The sequence below is a fragment of the Phoca vitulina genome, unplaced genomic scaffold (genome assembly GCF_004348235.1).
Source record: "Phoca vitulina isolate PV1807 unplaced genomic scaffold, GSC_HSeal_1.0 scaffold47, whole genome shotgun sequence".
Lineage (NCBI taxonomy): Eukaryota > Metazoa > Chordata > Mammalia > Carnivora > Phocidae > Phoca > Phoca vitulina.
The window spans coordinates 130,316-149,031 of NW_022589750.1; the positions used below are offsets into that span (position 1 = coordinate 130,316).

Consider the following 18,716-nt stretch of genomic DNA (forward strand, 5'->3'; position numbering starts at 1 on the left):
GGAGCAGCCCGTCTACTCACACAGCCATCCCTTCCAGTCTTCACCACCCCCCAGGACGGAGCTGTGCATACAGCCTCGTAAGACTGTGCTTTCTGCTTCCACAGTCACCCAGAGCTGAGACTTCATGGTTTTACCGCAAACCGCTTTAGGGCTCTAGGGTTACCGAGCAGACGGAAAGCTGCCCAGGAATGGTCCGTGGGAGGGCAGACGCCCAGCCCAGAGCCCTCCCTGCTACAGCTCTGCTGCTGTAACCAGCCCCCCCGGGGGGGGGGGGGAGGGTCAGGGTGTGGCACACCTCCACCTCCAGACTGGGGGCACTACTGAGGGCACTCAGCATGGGGCACAGGGGGATGACTGGCGACTACCATTATTTCCATTCTCATCCAGAGCAGCGAAGTCCACTGCGTTCTCCAGGAGGACGGAGCAGATGGTGGGCAGGTCCTGCTGGGCGGCGAGATGGAGGGCAGTCTGGCGATGCTTCGTTAACTCATTCACTTTGGCTCCTGCAAGAAGCTGTGGAAGCTGATTACACGAGCAGCCTCTCCACCACAACCAGCGAAGGCCCCACTCACAGGGGGCCAAGCCTGCCCGTCTCCAGACGCACATCCGCCTGGCTGGCACCACTGGGAGCACAGGGGCCTCGCACACGCTCCTGGGGAGACATAAGCCAGCCAAACCCGTCCCAAGCGGAAAGCGGCAATTATCAGTATGTGAAGAAGCCATTCCTTAGGACACAGAAACTCTACATCTAAGCCTTCTGGATAAACTACGCAGGATGACAGTGACATTCACCATACTGCGTAAGGGTGTCCACTGCTTACAGTAACAAAATGAGATCACAAGAAGGGTTGAGTTATGAAAATTACAGGATGTCTGAACAATATAATAGGTAGCCATTAAGATGATAAAGATTTATAGTTAAACATGCAAGGATGTCTGTGATAGAGTAAGTAAAAAAAAAGGCCAGTGCGAAGACAGTAGGACAGTATGATCCCGTCAGCAGAGAGAGAGAGAGAGATGCACGCACGCACACACACTCTGAAGGTATGTAAAAGCACATATACCAAACTCCAAGGAGTCGGGGATAAAAGGGAGACATGACCTGCTTCATTATCCTTACATGCTTTACGTTTTTCCCCACTAAGCATATACTATGTTTATATTATTTTTTGTTGCTATTAAGATTTTATTTTTAAGTAATCTCCACACCAAACATGGGGCTTAAACTCACGACCTCGAGATCAAGAGTCCCACGCACCAATGAATGAGCCAGCCAGGTGCCCCTCCTATATTACTTTTTAAAACTAAGAAATTAACCCAAAGAATTACAGAATCAAAAGCAGGAAGGACCTTTTGACAATATTTTCTGACAGGGTTCCAGTCTGCGGCCAGAGCCCACGGTGCCTCCCCCGCGGCCTGAGGCCACCCTGGCCTCTGCGTGTGCGGACACTGCCTCTGGGAGACCAAGGCCCTGCTGAGCGGCTCTGGTTCGGACCCTGCCTTCCCAGTCCCAGCCTCCCCAGACCTCTGGGCGCCCAGTGAGAGCACGTACAGGTCCAGGAGGACAGAGAGGGGCATCCGTGGCCACGAGTGCTGCATGCATGTACTGGGGTTCACAGCTAACCTCAGGTTGGTTAACTGGGGAGAGGGGGGTAGGTCTGGGCAAAGGCACTCTTCCGAGGCGAACAGGCTCCAACATGAAGCGGCATGGCCACAGTTTGATCAGCTGTTTCCAGGGACTCCCACCACCTGTGAGGTCAGGGAGGCAGCACCGCGACCTTGAAGGGGCCATGACCCTCTAACCTGTCGAGGCTCTCAGACGGATGGACACATGGCCTGACTGCCTGCTACTCTGAGGCCCACCTCTGCCCCCGTGGCTGGTCCCCACACCCAGTCTGACCCCCCGCCAACCATTCTCCAACCCAGCTCATGGAAACCGCCCTCACACCCCACCACAGAGGTAAATGCTCTCTCAGCTCTAACACATAACAAGTCATAAAGGTTTTCGAAGAAGTCTTTTTCAAAAACAAAAATGGGATAGGGGCGCCCAGCTGGCTCTAGTCGGTAGAGCACCTGACTCTTGATTTCGGGGCTGTGAGCTCAAGCCCCACACTGGGCACAGAGCTTACTAATTTAAAAAAGGAAAAAAAATAAAAGAAGGTAGGGCACCAAGCACCAGTCGAGTGCCCCACTGGCTAGTTGTGCAGCATGTACTGGGGCTGATGGGACAGCAGCCGGCCAGGTGACATGAAGCCTTCGCCCTGGATGTGCTCTCAGCTCAAACACTTGCTTGGCTTCTCCTCACCAAAAGGATAAAGGCTGCTCACAGTTCTTGGTCTGCAGTGTCACACCCTACAATCTGGTCCCTACCTGCCCCTCCAACCACATCTCCTACACTCTCCCCAAATGTCAACCAAACCTTTCTAGTGAAAGCACCCCCATGCACTTTCTAGTCTCCACACCCTTGCTCAGACCGTTCCCTGGCCTGCATGGCATTATGTCACACTGGAAAAGGCAGGCTTTGCAGTCGAACAGAAATGGCTAAAATCCCAGGCACACTACTGACTACCTCATAATCTTGGGGGAAAAGTTCTTTCTCAGCTTACATTTTCTCCTTTGTAAAATGTAAAAATTTTCCTACACCTCTCTGGGTGGTTTTGAGAATTAAGAGGTGGTAAGCTCCTTGACATCAGTCTTGGCGGTGATTTTTGGATCTGACTCCAAAAGCAAAAATAAACAAGTCAGGCCAGAAACTAAAAAGCTTCTGCACAGCAAAATCATCAACAAAATGAAAAGGCATGACCTACTGAATGAAAATATTTGCAAATCATATATATGGTAAGGGGCTAACATCCAAAATACATACAGAACTCATTACAACTCAATAGCAAATAAATAAAACGATTTAAAAACAGGCAGAAGGACCTGACAGACGTTTCTCCAAAGAAGACATCCAGATGGCCAACAGACACACAAAAAGATGCACTCATCATCAGGGAAATGCAAATCAAAACCACGGTGAGATACCACCTCACACTAGTCAGAATGGCTAAAATCGACAGCCCAGGGAACAGCAGGTGTTGGGAGGATGCGGAGAAAGGGGAACCTCGTGCACCGTTGGTGGGAATGCAAGCTGGTGCAGCCCCTCTGGAACAGTATGGAGGTTCCTCAAAATATTAGAAATAGAACTACCCTATGATCCAGTAATTTCACTACTGGGTATTTATCCACCTTAACAACCACGTTAACTTTGATAATCTAGACCTGCTTCTGGCCTCCTTGAGAGTTCTCCACAGAAAGGAGAGGGAGCCGCCTCCCGAGTCTGGGACCCCGCCTTCTCCTCACAGGTGCGCCCACCTCACACCGCACAGCTAGGGCCCTCACAGACGCACAGGCGGCCCGTCACTGAGGGCTGGGCCTGCAGCCCCGCCCCCTCCCACAGCCCACCCACCCCCAGGCCACCCCCAGAGCTGTGCACGTCCTGTGTTGCTGGAAAAACACTATTCTGAAAAGCTATCTGCACCCCCCTGTTCACTGCAGCATTATTTACAAGTAAAGCCAAGACATGGAAGCAGCCCAAGCGTCCATCGACTGATGAGTGGATAACAATGTGGTGTAAATACACAATGGAATATGACTCAGCCATCAAAGAGAATGAAATCCTGCCATTTATAACAAAATGGATGGAACCTGAGGGCCTTAGGCTACGTGAAGTAAGTCACAGAAAGACAAATACAATATGATCCCACTTATATGCAGAATCTAAAAAAACAGACAAAAAACCCAAACTCATAGATACAGAGAACAGATTAGTGATTTCCAGAGATGGGGTGAGGGTGTTGAAATGGGTGAAGGGGGTCAAAAGGTACAAACTTTCAGTTACGAAATACTAAGTCCTGGGCGTCTGGGTGGCTCAGTCAGTGAAGCATCTGTCTTCAGCTCAGGTCATGGTCCTGGGGTTCTGGGCTTAAGTCCCGCACTGGGCTCCCTGCTCAGCGGGGAGCCTACTTCTCCCTCTCCCTCTGCCTGCCGCTCCCCCTGCTTGTGCTCTCGCTCTCTCTCAAATAAATAAATAAAATCTTAAGAAGAAAAATAAATAAATAAAATACATAAGCCCTGGGGCTATAACGTACAGCATGAGAACCACAGTTAATACCATACTGCATATATGAAAGTTGCTAAGAGTAAATCTTCAAAGTCCTCATCACAAGAAAAAAATTTTTGTGACTCTGTGTGACAGATGTTAACTACACTTATTGTGGTGATCACTTTGCACTATATACAAATACTGAACCCCTGTGACGTACACCAGAAACTAATATAATGTTCTATGTTGATTATAGCTCAATTAAAAAAAAAAAGACTAATTAAAAAGAGAGCACGCAAGTGCACACACGTGGGAGCGGCCTGAGGGACCTGCCGCATGCCCGGTGCCGGGCGCAGACGTGGGCCTCCCTTCCCTCACGGCCGGGCCTGCCTCAGCCCCCGAATCCTGCTTTCCCTCAAGGCCTCCCCCGGCACCCGCTGCGGTCGCTGCCCGCTGGGCTCTCAGGACACTCTGCCTACAGACATACCTGCTTTCCCAAGCACTGGCTTAGCACCCCAATTCATGCCGGCCTTTCAGAAAACCTGGCAAAACACCTGTGATGAGAGCTTCTGCATGCGGCACGACCCGGGGTCCACAGTCACACGCAATGTCTCAGCGACACTTACCAAGTTGCGGACAATAATCTCTGAGCCTGCTTGGACAGCGAGGTGCAAAGGGGTCAGCTTGGAGGCATCCTGGACTCTGGAATTCACATTAGCCTGGACGCTGATCAGGAACAGGACGCTCTCAATATCAGAGTTCTGAACTGCCACGTGCAGAAAATTCCGGCCCTTGTTATCCACCTAAGGCAACAAGTGGGAGCCCAAACATTAGTGGGTTCCCCTTGCAAGAGCGCCTCCTTGAGCACGGGCCAGGGGTGATGGTGTCACCAACCCCTCGGGTCCAGGAGGCTCCCTCCCAAGAACCAACACTGCACGTGCCCCCGCAACAGACCCTCTCTGCACGTGTGCACCTGACCACATGTGCGTGGCCCTGGCACCCTCCAGCAGCAGAAGCTGATTTGGAAAGCTGAGCAAGAGACACCCTGCAGGACAGGAAAAGGAAGGGGTGCTCGGGGAAAAAGGTAAAGGCGAAGACTAGTCGCGGAGTCCCCTGCTCTAGCTCGGGGACAAGCACCGGCACCCTCACACCGCAGCTGCAACACCAGCCTGACCCTGAGCAGTTCCACAAGTTTCTTCCTTTATCGAGCTACAGGACACCAACACACACGGCGGAGGGAGCGTCCAGCGCGCTGCGGACGCTGCTCTGCTCACACGCAGCAGACGAGCTCACTCGAACCAGACCACAGAGAAACTGCAGTTACTAGAGCCATCGTGTCAGCGTGAGCGCTCGGGAGAAGTGAGGGGGCAGCAACATGCCACACTCGCGGGGCACACGCGTGCACACGCACACACACACGCACAGCACGTGCCGCTGTCCGAGGCGGTGTTTCGACAAAGGACTCTGATCCACTGTGCCTGTTCCACTCGTATGTGAGGACACCTGAGCGGCTGCCCATTCCCAGCACGCGGCAGCACCTACACAGGGCTGAGGCAAGCACCCACACAACTCGGTCACACGCACACGCTCAAGAAAGGGGCGTGGGGTAGCCTGAGCGCCCAAGCGGCGGTCTTCCCCGTGCCAGCATTTCATTTTGTTCAGCTGCCAAGTTTCCACATCACTGTCATCAGCGGCCTCTCACGGGTCCTGGCAGTGCTCTACGGGCCGGATGGGACCCCAGCCCCGCCTCGGACCAGCCGCGGCTGGCACTTCCCGCCCAGTCCGCACCGCAGGGCAGCACTTCACCAGCCGCACTGAGCAGCTGCGGAAGAACCACAGAGAAGGAAAGCCTGAGGCTGCTACACTGGGCAGTGACAACTCCTCAGAAACTTTCTCCCCGGAGAGCTGCCCCAACATCTCACCAGAAGCTCCTCCTGTTCCATTCACATCTCCTGAAGACCTTCATTACCAAGGCAATGAGACCAAGCAAGAGCACATGATGACACCACTTGGGCATGCCACAGAATTCCTCTCCTGGGGCCTGGCCACCTCCAACCTCCCTGTGTGTGTGGCACCACTGCGTGGCTGACACGGGCAGCCAAGTCTCACCTGGCACTGACAGTCCGTTGGAATGGCCAGACTTCAAGAGAGGGGAGAGTAATTTCAACACAAATGTCTTTATGGCTAGGAGACCTGTTTGGCTGAGGCCATCTGTTTAGTCTCCACGTAACGGGTTCCCCCGAGCTCGGGCCCTGTGCAGAATGTTGGGGGCGGGTCCCTCACCTGCTCGGCAGCCCCAGACTCTCGCTTGAGGATGGCCTCAGCTGCCCGGTTATTCTTGTAAGTCATGGCGCAGGCAAAAGGGGTCAGCCCCTGTCTGTCGCGGACACTCAAGTGGATATCGGGGTGGGAGATCAGCAACTGAATGATGACGCTGTGCTGGTTGCTGATGGCCACGTGGACAGGTGCTCTTCCTTCTGCATCCTACAGGGACAAAGCACAATTTCAGTGTCCAGATGAAAAGAGAAACTCAGGAAAAATAGGAAGGGGATCAAATCAAATTTGGTTCTGAGAACCAATATTGCCCCCCTGTGTTTGAAATCAGCTTTTAAAGAGGCCAAGCCCAGAGGAGACCAGAAGCCACCGCCATCACCCCCACGCTCCGGTGACCCAGGGACACAAGCGTAATTGGTTTAGAAGACGTACGGTCACCCTCACCTCTGAGACCACTCCCCACCCTGCAGCCTACATCAGTCCTCACAGGCTAGGACACCGAAGAGCACCAAGGAACATAACTCAGGGGTGCCCCACGGAGCTACCGGAACATTCTCAACACAGTACTCAGCTTGAGACCAGGACAAACTCTCTCAATGGAAAGGTATAACCAACGGAGGTAAGAAGCAAAGAGAAGCTGGAGAAATGTTCCTCCCACTGTAGAAAGGACAGAGGCACAAAGTGGGAGAGTCTTCACCTGAAAGCCTTACACTTACTAGGCAGGCTGTATGACCCAGAGGAAGTCACCCATCCGCCTGTCCCTTAGCCCCACTCACAGCCAAGCCGAGGCCCAAGACCGAGAGTCTGCAAGGCCCCTGGCAGTTAAGAGATTTCCCTAATTCTGCAGCCAGCATCCATCTCCCTGGAAAGAGAAATTCTCCATACCTGTGTGTTTACATTGGCACCGAATTCCAGAAGACACTGGACCGTCTCTTCCAGCCCCCAGGAAGCTGCCAAATGCAAGGGGGTCTGCCCATCTCTGGCCTCCTCCTCCCCTTCTCCATTAGGGCCGGGCTGCCTAGGACTGTTCACGTCGCAGCCACTGAAAGCAACAGGGAAATGAAAGGAAGGCTTCAAGAGCCAGGCTTCCAACCCAGCCAGAGGCCTGCTGATAAATGCACAGTAGCAGCCTCATCCAACGAAAAAGCTGCTGCTGCCAGGACTACTGTCTTGGTCACAAATACTGACGTCTGGGTCCCACTCTCATCAATTCTTCTTTGGTCTTAGGGCAGCCTGGGCACCAGAACTCTTCAAAGTTCCCCAAGGGATCTGTATGCACTTATAATCTGCATACCACTGCTCTAAAAGTTCCTCCCAGGCACGCTGCACTCCAAGTGTGCTGTGGACTCATGCACCTTCGGTGGGGGGGGGGGGGGGGGGGAGGTGTCCCATAGGGGCCATCTGGTTTCCTCCACCCCAGCCTCCTGGCTGCATGGTGTGAACTGGTCTGACTGGACTCTGGGAGCCTCTATGGCCTCCAGAGCAGGAAGCTGGCTCAGCTTCTAGACTCTGTGATGTGGGCACCCAAGCCCTTCTCCTCAGAGGTGGGTCAAGTGCCTTAACTGGGGACACCAGACCAGCCAAGCACGCCAAGACTACAGCTGAATAAGACACGAGGAGACACCTGGGGTTCTCAGACCTGCGAATGAGGAAGCAGGCGGTCGACTCATTGTTTCCATCAATGGCCCTGTGCAGGAGCGTCTGCAGGCACCCACTGGGCCCCGGGCCCCAGCACGTGGCATCACAACCATGTCTGACCTGCAGAAAACACAGGTTACTCCCAAACACTGCCCAGCAAAGTCAAACATTTTATCACTGAGCTCTATGTACACCACTAGATTCATTTCTTTCAAGTGAGATACAGTTGAAATTAACTGCTAATTCTTTTAATCTGTACAAACGCAGATTAAAATGTGCTTTGTGCCAGGTCCTGTGGGACGGGTTTGGGAAATATAAGAAAGACAGAAAGACAAGTTTATCATCGCCCTCAGGAGCTGTGTCCCAGGAGGGAGAGAAAACACACACACTCCCCTGGCCTCAGCGACATACCCGGAACTCACAGGTAATCTCAGTACAACTGGGTGAGACCCCCAGCTGGAAAATGCACTACTGTCACATTTCAGAAACCTGAATGAGGACTTCCTGGGCCTGTCTTCTGAGTAAGGGAGACAAACCAGAGATCTGGGGACTTATCACTACGGTAAGAGTGAGGGCAGCCCACATCCAAGGACTCCCAAGGAGGCACCTCAGCTCTCTGGCTTCTTGGTAGTTTTGGTAAAGACAGTCTACAAGAAAGTGTTGGCCAAGGTTACGCTGAACTGCAAGTTTCTTTAACAGGACTTTCCATCACTCATCCTTGACCCAATTGGCTGCTTGGCAGATCTCCTGCTCCCTGCTAGGCAGGCACTGAATTAGTTGGACACGAAACACCCCCATGTGTAACCAGAGGCAGAAGCTCCGCTCATCTCACCAGGGTAGAGGCGATGTCCTCCAGGCTATTTGCCAAGGCGAGCCACAGTGGGGGGTTCCCCTTCTCATCCGGCACGGACATATCCGCTCCCCGGGTGCATATGGCGTCTACTACGAGTGGAAGCTGGTTTCTGATGGCCAGCTGAAGGGCTGTCTCCCCGTCCTGAGTCCTGCGAGGACACGCACACCAAAACCAACGTTTGTAGCTGGAGCCAAACGATAATGCGCGCCCTCTGGACATCCCAGAGGCCAGAACCCACATGACTCACATTGATCAATATTCTTTCAGAGCAATTTAACCTGTCAAGAGCATCTGTCCCTTCTGCCTTTTTAAAAAATATAGCTGTGCCATCCTAGTGCACCCAGAAGGTAGGGGACCAACACCCCAGCACGGTGACACCTCTTGGGCATCCAGCTGCTTCCAAGAGCATCTCAATAAAATGCCATCACGGCTGCCTACTTGACAAAACACGTCTTTCACCTCAGTCAGTCAGAGTCACCTGACACTGGAGATAAATTCCTCCGAAAATACAGAAATAATAGAAACTTAAGTCTGTATTTCTCCCCCGAGGCTTTCTGACAGCTCATTTGTTGGAACGTTCTTCGTTATGCATGAAATCCCTCTCTCAACAATGGCTTCTGGACTGTTCTTCCAACGAGCTCTGGGCGGTAGCGTGGCCTGCTCCTGAAGGGTTCCCCTCCACCACCCCGCAAGCCTCAGTGAAACGGGAGCTGGTACTGTGGCGGAGAGTGCTGCTCCGGCCTACCGGACGTTTATGTCTGCCTGGTGCTCCAGGAGGAAGAGCGCGCTCTTGCTGTCCTGCCGCTGCATGGCCGTGTGCAGCAAGGTCTGCCCGTCCGACATGGCGTCGTTGATGCAGGCCCCGGAGCCCAGGAGCTGGGCTGCGATCGTGTGCATGCCTGGGACACAAACAGGCCCTGACTGCCCCACGGGCTCAACATCTTACTGCAACACACACCCCCTCTCACCTTCTCAGAGCCGGCAGGTTCCACAGGGTATTACAGGCTTAACCCAAACCCAGTGATGAGCGCAGCCCCTCCATGCCTCCCTCCCTCCCCTCTCCCCCACCATTCCGAGGCAGGTCTGTCTGCAGACGCCAGGAGCCTCAGGCACCCCTTACCAGTCCATAATGCCAGGCCCAGCACCGTCTGGTCTCGGGAATCCTTGAGGCTGAAGTCCGGAATGATTTGCAAGTTGTTGGTGGCATGAAGAGCATTAGCTAAAATTTTTAAAGTTAACAAACACTTGATTTCACCATCCCATGGACCACGCTTAAAGTATTCAAGAGCATAAGAGCTAGTTTCCAACTAACAGACTGGCTAGAATACAATCACCTCTACACAAAGAGAGTTCATAAATCTTGTCGGGGGTGGAAGCCCAGAAACCTGGTATTTTGGAGCAAAGCTTATGGGAAAAACGGAAGAGTTTTTAAAGCTTAAAATAATGAATCTTCACAAAAGGAAAACAAACCCACTATTGAAACACATAATGATTACCTGACTGCTTACGAGAGTCAAAACCATGGCCTGGTACTGCTTTCCTACCATCTTACCACTCCCGTGAGGACCCAGAGAAAGGTGCACTCTACCTAAAATGTCGCTTCCTTCCACAAGCACAAGGCTGAACATGCTGACCTTCACAAGGATGGGGCAAGAGGAAAACAAGTTCCAGAACAGGAAAGAGGAAAACCCGAGGATGACTTTCTGAGGGAAGTGGGCCTCCCACGGCAGGGGCTGCCCTTGGTCTTCCTTCCCGCTCCTCCCATGGTTCACCTGCCGGGGAGGCTGAGGCAGGTGACAGAACAGCCGGCTTGAGCAGCACCTAGGGCTGCAGGGTCCTCGGAAACTGCTCACACTGAGGCAGAACTTTGGGAAAACACCCAACATGAGAGAGTAGTCATCACCGGTTCTACAACCAAAACCTAACAGGTGGAGTGGGCAGGCTCATCCTAATACAGGGAAACAGTGGTCAGGAGCCAGACTACATGCTTACCTAGTTTGACCTGGAAGGATTTGGGGGCAAGAAAATTCCCCAATGGAAGGATCATCGACTCTGTAACTGCTCAGAACTACTATACTGTTAACGACTCAGAACTCCTGTTCAAAGGTCAAGGTGAGGAGCAGTTCCCAGCCACCCACCTTTCTGCTCCAGGATGACAGACACCACATCCGGATGATTATAGGCAATGGCCATGTGCAGTGGTGTCTGCAGACAGACGCTGTCCAGGGAGCTGGTCGCAGACGCGGCCTCCTTCGGCAAAGGCGGGGCTCCGTCCGTCTGCAGGTTCGGGTTGGCACCCTGCTGCAGGAGCTCTGCGGTAAGGCTGGCCAGGCCATACCGACAGGCTGTGTGCAACGGTGTTTCTCCCTGAACAGAAGCAAACGGCCCACCTCAGAGCACGTTCAGGAGGGGACTTCCCGTCACAGGGCGCTAACGACAGCCTGTGTGTTGAATCGCGGGTCCCTGGGGGCAGTTGCAGCCCTTGGTTTATCCTGTCACCAGCTGACCATGAGGCGTCCACACCTGCAGGTCTGTCCCTCCCTTCCCTGTATGATCAGCCTCCATTTATTTAATGTCTGCCCAAGTGCCCTCCAAACACCCTGGCCCCTCCTCTTCTACGTGTCCAAGAACCTTCCTAACCACCCTTCCAACAGTTATTACTAAACAACCTCGACGTGCCACAGAAGGAAGCCCCAGGGAGACTGGCAGAGCCTCAACTGCAGCCCCGTGGGGACAGGGCTAAGGGGGGGCACCGCGCCCCTCCCACCCCCACCCCCACTGGTCTCTCTGACCGGCTCACATCAGCCCCATCTTGAACTCGGATCAAGTCCTCCTTCCACCACTTTTTAAAATTAAAAACATTTTAACCTGGTATTCCACATACTCGATTCACTATTTAAGAGGCACAAGAACATATAGTGACAAGTTTCCTCCCTGCCCTGTGCCCACACCCAAATCCCCCCCCAAGAAACCGTGGTACCAGATTCCTGCGTCCTTCCACGGACAGAAGAGTCACAGAAGGACAGGTACACAAACACACACCGCATCTTTCCACCCAAGCGGAAGGAATCCAATCGAACACGCTGCCCTGCTCCTTATTCTTATGGAAGCTATACCTCATCCCTCTAGAGTCAAAGACTCAACAAGGCTCCTTGTGAAACACACTTCCTCTTCCCTAAAAAGAAATTTTCACTTTTAACTCTCAGCTGGGTTTCTGTATTCTCCGTATTTCTAACTAACATGTTTCTGTTGCCACCACCCAGTTTTACAGGCTCAGGTACTGTATGTGGACCTCCCACTGCTGTGTCCTTGTGTCACGGGACTCAGCCCCCCCCCCCCCACCAATGCGCCCTTCCCCATCGACCTGTGTCGCGGTGTGGAGGGCCTCACCGAGCGTCCTGTGTCCTTGTGTCACGGGACTCAGCCCCCCGGCCCCCCGCCAACACCCCCTTCCCCATCGACCTGTGTCGTGGTGTAGAGGACCTCACCGAGCATCCTGTGTCCTTGTGTCACGGGACCTAGCCCCCCGCCCCCCACCAACACACCCTTCCCCATCGACCTGTGTTGCAGTGTGGAGGGCCTCACTCAGTGTCCTGTGTCCTTGTGTCACGGGACTCAGCCCCCCGCCCCCCACAAACACACCCTTCCCCATCGACCTGTGTCCCGGTGTGGAGGGCCTCACAACAGTGTCCTCCTCTGTGGGACCATCTTCTGCTCCAGCCCCCTCCCCTCCACATTCGCACTGGGAATGCTCACTGGCCCCTATGACCCCACCAGAGTCTGCAAGCACAGGACTGTCACGCCCAGACCTCCATCTGACATCTCTGCTCAACAGTCACAAAGTCAAATTCGCTATGCAGCAGTTCCTCCTCCTGGCAATTCTCGTTCTCTTCATGGCTGCATCTGGCCGTTCCACCCCCTCTTGACCCTGCTTCGCAGAGCCCCAGCTGGTACGAGTATAATTCCATAAACCCTCTGAAGCCTATCCCTGTAGGTCCAAATTCAGTATCCAAGGTCAGTACTACTCGCTACCAGTCTAGGTGACTCCCACCGGCCCCGGCCTCGACCTCAACGGTGCTACCCACTGGGCCAGCTTCCCAGGACCACTTGTCTACTCAAAACCCTTCACATGGATCTTCTCTTCCCACAGGATAAAGTCCAAAGAACTCAACCAGCATTCCAGACCCTTCTCCACTGTCGCTCTTACTTGCCTTCAAATCGGGTCTCTTGAGGTGCATCTCAGGGTTCTCCCCGTTTTGTTAGGAAGGGTATAAGCGAAGGAACGGCTGGTAGACAATGTGAGCTCCATACCATGAGAAATGAACAGTGGGCAAAACTGATGATGCCGGAGGAGACAGACACAGACAGACACACGTAACGGCCGAAGCAAAGTCGAGGAAGCCACCAGTGCACTCAGGGACATGCTGCTGCTCAGCTCGAGAGCAGGCCGTGCACGGTTTTAGGTGCAGAAAGGTGAGCACATTGAATGGTGGAAGAGGATGGTGTTGCCATCTCCCCTGAGCTTCCGAGACACTTCGGTGTGTCTCATGCACAAGCTTACTGTGTGTACTGCCTTGCCCGGCGCTGTTAAGAGAGTGTGCAACCTTCCATCCTAGACCTGAGTCTTAATGCTGGCTCCGTCACTGGTGAGCCACTTAACCTCTCAGAGCCTCACCGTTCTTTGCCCTGAAACGAGGGATTTGGACATGTCGAGAATGTTCCTTCCAGGTCCACTCTGAGAATTAAAAGAACCGACATCCTCAAAGCTCTGAGCACAAAGGTGCAAAGTAAACGTGACCTTAGAGACAAGCACAGCCTCCCTATATGAAAATAGCAGTGAAAATAACATCACATAGCACCCGATGTCCTAGCCCATTATGCTAACAAGCACTTACATGCGCCCTTTCCTTTTCCCTAATCCACACCTGATGAAATCAATGTGAATCCCATTTTGCAAAGAAGGAAACCGAAGCTCACAAAGGGTCAGTAACTTGCTTAAGATCACACAGGGCAGGGTGAGAAATGGGAAGTCTTACCCCAAGGCCATGCTTGACCAGAACACTGTGCAGTCTACCTTATGAGCCTGAGACCCAGACTAAATAAGCACCCGCACAGGAAAGATTCTGTAAACCAAAGTATTATTAAAAATGGAGATTCTATGATGGTAGTTTGTGCGTACGAGCCTGGCAGTCTCCAGCAGACCTAGATGTCCACAGCATCCAGGTCAGGACCTGATATTCCACAAATGTTTAGGGATTGGTTGCTGAATGAATCAACCGACCAGTATCTGGGGACAAAACATCCATTTCACCCTGGTTTTCTAACCAAGTACATGTATGATCAGACAAAAACTGAAAAAGAAGCTATTTTTTGCCACACAACCAGTGCTGCCTTTCTTGCATAGACCCACCCTGCTCCCCTGGCCACCCCGGCACACTTACCCACTTGTTCCTGTGATTGACCTGGGCACCACTGGTCGCCAGGAAAAGAGCCGCTGCCTCATTCCCTGCTTCAGCCGCCCGCTGCAGTAAGCAATTCCCTGGGGGACAGTGAGCACACTCGTTTCCATTTGCACAACAACAAGCCCCTCCTCGCCCACCTTCCACAACGGACAAACCCATATCCCACACCCACGTCCACACAGGCCCTCTCTGCATATGGACGCAGACACCGGATAGGCCTGGGTGGAACAAAGACTTGGTATGGGAGTCAGGAGACATTCATTCTTTCAGAGTCTGCCACTGGACGCCGCCCGGGGCCAGAGGTGAGTTCTGTCTCCTGCCGAGGATGGGTTAGAACGCGGTTTCTCAGTAGTGGTGCTGCTGCCATTTTGGGCCAGGGGCTCTTTGTTGTGAGGGGTCTGTTCTGCATACGGTATGACAACTAGATGCCAACAGCACCCCCAGCCTTGCTGTAACAAGTATGTCTACAGATGTTGCCAAAAGTCCAGGGGAGGGGGACAGTTGTCTGAGAACCTCTGGACCTAGAATGACCACTTCGAAGACAATGTGAGCTGAAGTTCTACCAGAAAATGCCCTTTACGTTTTATCCCTAAGGCCTTAAATATGTTTGTTCTTGGCTTAGAAATGTTTTGCTTAGCACTGTTTCCTAAATAAAAATCTTAGGGAAAAAAAACATGTATTTTCTTCTTTCCCTCATGGAATGTTTTTAGCCCCAAAGCATCGTTTCCCTTTCTATTAACATCCATTTCCTCTTCGGATAAACCCAGAATCTCATGTGCTGCAGCTATGCTATTTGAAAACTCAAATTAAATACCAGGACTAAAAATAGGTAAAGAAATGGGACATGGCTAAAATCAACAACACAGGAAACAACAGGTGTTGGCGAGGATGTGGAGAAAGGGGAACCTCGTGCACTGTTGGTGGGAATGCAAACTGGTGCAGCCATCTGGAAAACAGCATGGAGGTTCCTCAGAAAGTTAAAAATAGAGCTACCCTAATTGCCCTACTAGGTATTCACCCAAAGAATACAAAAATACAGATACGAAAGGGCATATGCACCCTGATGTTTATAAGTATTATCAACAATAGCCAAACTGCGGAGAGTCCAGATGTCCATCAACAGATGAATGGATAAAGAAGATGTGGTGTACACACACACACACAATGGAATATTACTCAACCATCAGAAAGAATGAAATCTTGCCATTTGCAATGACATGGATGGACCTGGACTGTATTATGCTAAGCGAAATAAGCCATCAGAGAGAGAAATACGATATGATCTCACTCATGGAATTCAAGAAAGAAAACAGATGAACACAGGGGAAGGGGGAAAAGAAAAGAAGGAGAGATGGAAACAAACCATAAGAGACTCTTAATGACAGAGAACAAACAGGGTTGCTGCAGGGAGGTGGATGAGGGATGGGCATTAAGGAGGGCACTGGGTGTTGTATGTAACTGATGAATCACTGAATTCTAATCCAGAAACCAATATTGCGCTGTATGTTAACTACTTTAAAAAAAAAGAAAAAAGAAAAAAAAGAAATGGGACAAACGCTTTGTTTTCATGCCATTTTTCCTTTTCTCTCAGAGACTGTGATTCTACCCCTAGCTGAGAGCCACCCTAACTTAGAGACCCCTAATGAGGGTCCCATCTTCACTTCTGTAGTCATTCTGTGGCACACAAAACATGAACATGGGCCTCCCCATCAAATAAAGATGACCTTCAACTGCTAAAACATTATGCTGAGGAACATGCATTCCATGTATAAGGACAATTAGAACAAGGAAAAAATAATAATCCTGAACTCGCACTAAAACTCAAAGTATATAAAGTAAAACTGACAGAACAAGCAAGACAATGGATAAATCCATAATCACAATGAGGAATTTTAATATACCTCCCAAAACTGACAAATCAAGCAGTCTAACAGTAAGTTAATGTGTAAGATCTACACAGCATGATGAACATGCTTGATGCATGGACATAAGCAGAGACTAAGCAGGACATAAACAGTGAAAGAATGCACATTCTTAAGCGTCTGCCTTCGGCTCAGGTCATGATCCCAGGGTCCTGGGATCGGGTCCCGCGTCAGGCTCCTTGCTCAGCAGGGAGCCTACTTCTCCCTCTCCTCCCTGCTCATGTTCTCTCTCGCTATCTCTGTCTCTCTCTCTCAAATAAATAAATAAAATCTTAACAAAAAAAATTCTGCATTCTTGTCAAGTACGTATCAAGCTTTCATAAAAACTGGATCTGCAGGGCGCCTGGGTGGCTCAGTTGGTTGGGCGTCTGCCTTCGGCTCAAGTAATGATCCGGGAGTCCAGGGATCGAGTCCTGCACCAGGCTCCCTGCTCTGCAGGGAGTCTGTGTCTCCCTCCCCTCTGTCCCTCCCCCTGCTCCTTCTCTCTCCCTCACTCTCTCTCAAATAAATAAATGTTAAAAATCTTTAAAATAAAAAGACTGGATCTGCAGGAACCTAACATTCAAGCCCTAAATATCAAAGAACTAATTTCGTATATAATGCAATGATCATATAATATGATTACATTAGAAAACAGTAAAATTATGGCCAGTAACTACGATACCTTTATAAATTAAGAGCAATTTAGTAACAATCTCGTTTCCAGAAGCTTTTCCTGATCCCCCTGGTGTGGAGTGCCCTGCCTTTAGCTTTCATGTCACCAGAGGGGTGATTTAATTTGATCTTTATTTTATTTTTTTTTTTTTTTAAAGATTTTATTTATTTATTTGAGAGAGAGAGAATGAGAGACAGAGAACATGAGAGGGAGGAGGGTCAGAGGGAGAAGCAGACTCCCTGCTGAGCAGGGAGCCCGATGCGGGACTCGATCCCGGGACTCCAGGATCATGACCTGAGCCGAAGGCAGTCGCTTAACCAACTGAGCCACCCAGGCGCCCTAATTTGATCTTTATTTAAATTATTAACTTCTTTCAGGGAAAGGGCTGTTTAATATCCATCCTTTTTTGGCCCATTCCCCTCATCAATGACACCCACCCACGCTTTATACATAGCAATACAGATTACAATGGGATCCTTCTCCTTAAAATATCCCCATATTTTATTTAGTCAGATCAAGGAAATATCCACATTAAAACAGTGGTTCTCAAAGTGTGGTTGTTGGATTCCTGGGGGATCCTGAGTGTCTTTCAGGGGCCCATGAGGTCAAAACTGTTCCCGTAACAGTAACGCTGGATGTGTGCTCGTCCCCCAGCAGGTCACACTAAGGCGTGAGCACAAATAAACAAGGAATCCCAGCATGTACCCATAGTCACTGCATTACTCTTTACCACCATGCACCAGCCAAAAAAGGGGCAGTTCCTTGATAAAGCAGTAAAAATTACTAAATTTCTTAAATTTCAACAAGTACCTGTCCTTTTAGAACTCTGTGTGACATTTCATTTGTAACTGGGAAAATCCAATAAAAGGATATTCATTTAGAAAATAGCTATGACTTTAGTAAACATCTGATAAGAAAAGCACAAAAAAAATAAATACATACATAAAATAAGATACATTTCTGTGTGACAAAGTAAGTAGCATGCATAAAACCGCATCCGCGGCATAACGAAGTCCCACAGTGGTCTCCAGGAAAGGCACGGGAGCCACTGTTTAAGCTGCAAGCTAAGCTAGCAGTTTACTTCATGGAACACAACTTTCATGAAAGAAGGACTGATTAACAAACTGGTTATTTAAACAGGAGTATCCGACAGACATTTTCCTGAAAATGAACAATGTGAGCCTATCTCTTTAAGAAAAACAACTGGCAATATTGTACCGAATGATAAAATTTGGATCTTGCAAGTGAGTATCAGAATTTTGGAAAACTTTTATCCAAAACTGCAAGTTTGGCAGCTTATCAACACTGGAAGACTTTTCTGATGAGATCACTGATGATATTAGTAAATGCCATTCTAAAATACACAAACATTTGGAAGATTGGTGTACTCAGTGAACCACTATTTTTCAAATAATCAAGTCATGATGTTATAAAATCATGTATGGAGAAAAGATCCATTCAAGCACAAATGGACCACGGATTTTCATACACCAGAGTATGAAGAATTCATTGACACACTTTCAGATTCCACATTGCAACTGACTTTAAACTATCACTTGGTCAATTCTGCTTGCTATAGAATCTAAGAAACACATCCACAATTATCTGAGAAGGCTCTAAAATATGCCTCCCTTTTCCAGCTACATAACTGTGTGAGGGAATGTTTTCTTTACATACTTTAACCAAAACAACTTATCTCAAAAGGTTGAATACAGATCTGCATCTTGTATACAAGAAACCAGTCACTCTTGCAACTAATTGTGTTTTGAACATTATTCTTCATAAAAAAATGCTATGTTAAACATATAATGGTTTGTTATTTTTT

The 18,716-nt window shown here is 50.3% G+C and overlaps 1 protein-coding gene across 3 annotated transcripts in view; it reads right to left on the reverse strand.

The window, feature by feature from the left end:
- The window catches only part of ANKFY1 (ankyrin repeat and FYVE domain containing 1), an 84,640-nt gene that overhangs the window by 8,637 nt on the left and 57,287 nt on the right, over positions 1–18,716 (reverse strand). For all 3 annotated transcript variants that reach the window (XM_032432023.1, XM_032432024.1, XM_032432025.1), the window contains exons 11-20: positions 14,294–14,391; positions 10,991–11,219; positions 9,973–10,071; positions 9,598–9,751; positions 8,832–9,000; positions 8,001–8,119; positions 7,247–7,403; positions 6,371–6,571; positions 4,714–4,890; positions 366–513 (exon numbers count right to left, since the gene is read on the reverse strand). In XM_032432023.1, coding sequence (XP_032287914.1) covers positions 366–513; positions 4,714–4,890; positions 6,371–6,571; positions 7,247–7,403; positions 8,001–8,119; positions 8,832–9,000; positions 9,598–9,751; positions 9,973–10,071; positions 10,991–11,219; positions 14,294–14,391 — 1,551 coding nt within the window. The remainder of the gene's footprint in view (positions 1–365; positions 514–4,713; positions 4,891–6,370; positions 6,572–7,246; positions 7,404–8,000; positions 8,120–8,831; positions 9,001–9,597; positions 9,752–9,972; positions 10,072–10,990; positions 11,220–14,293; positions 14,392–18,716) is intronic.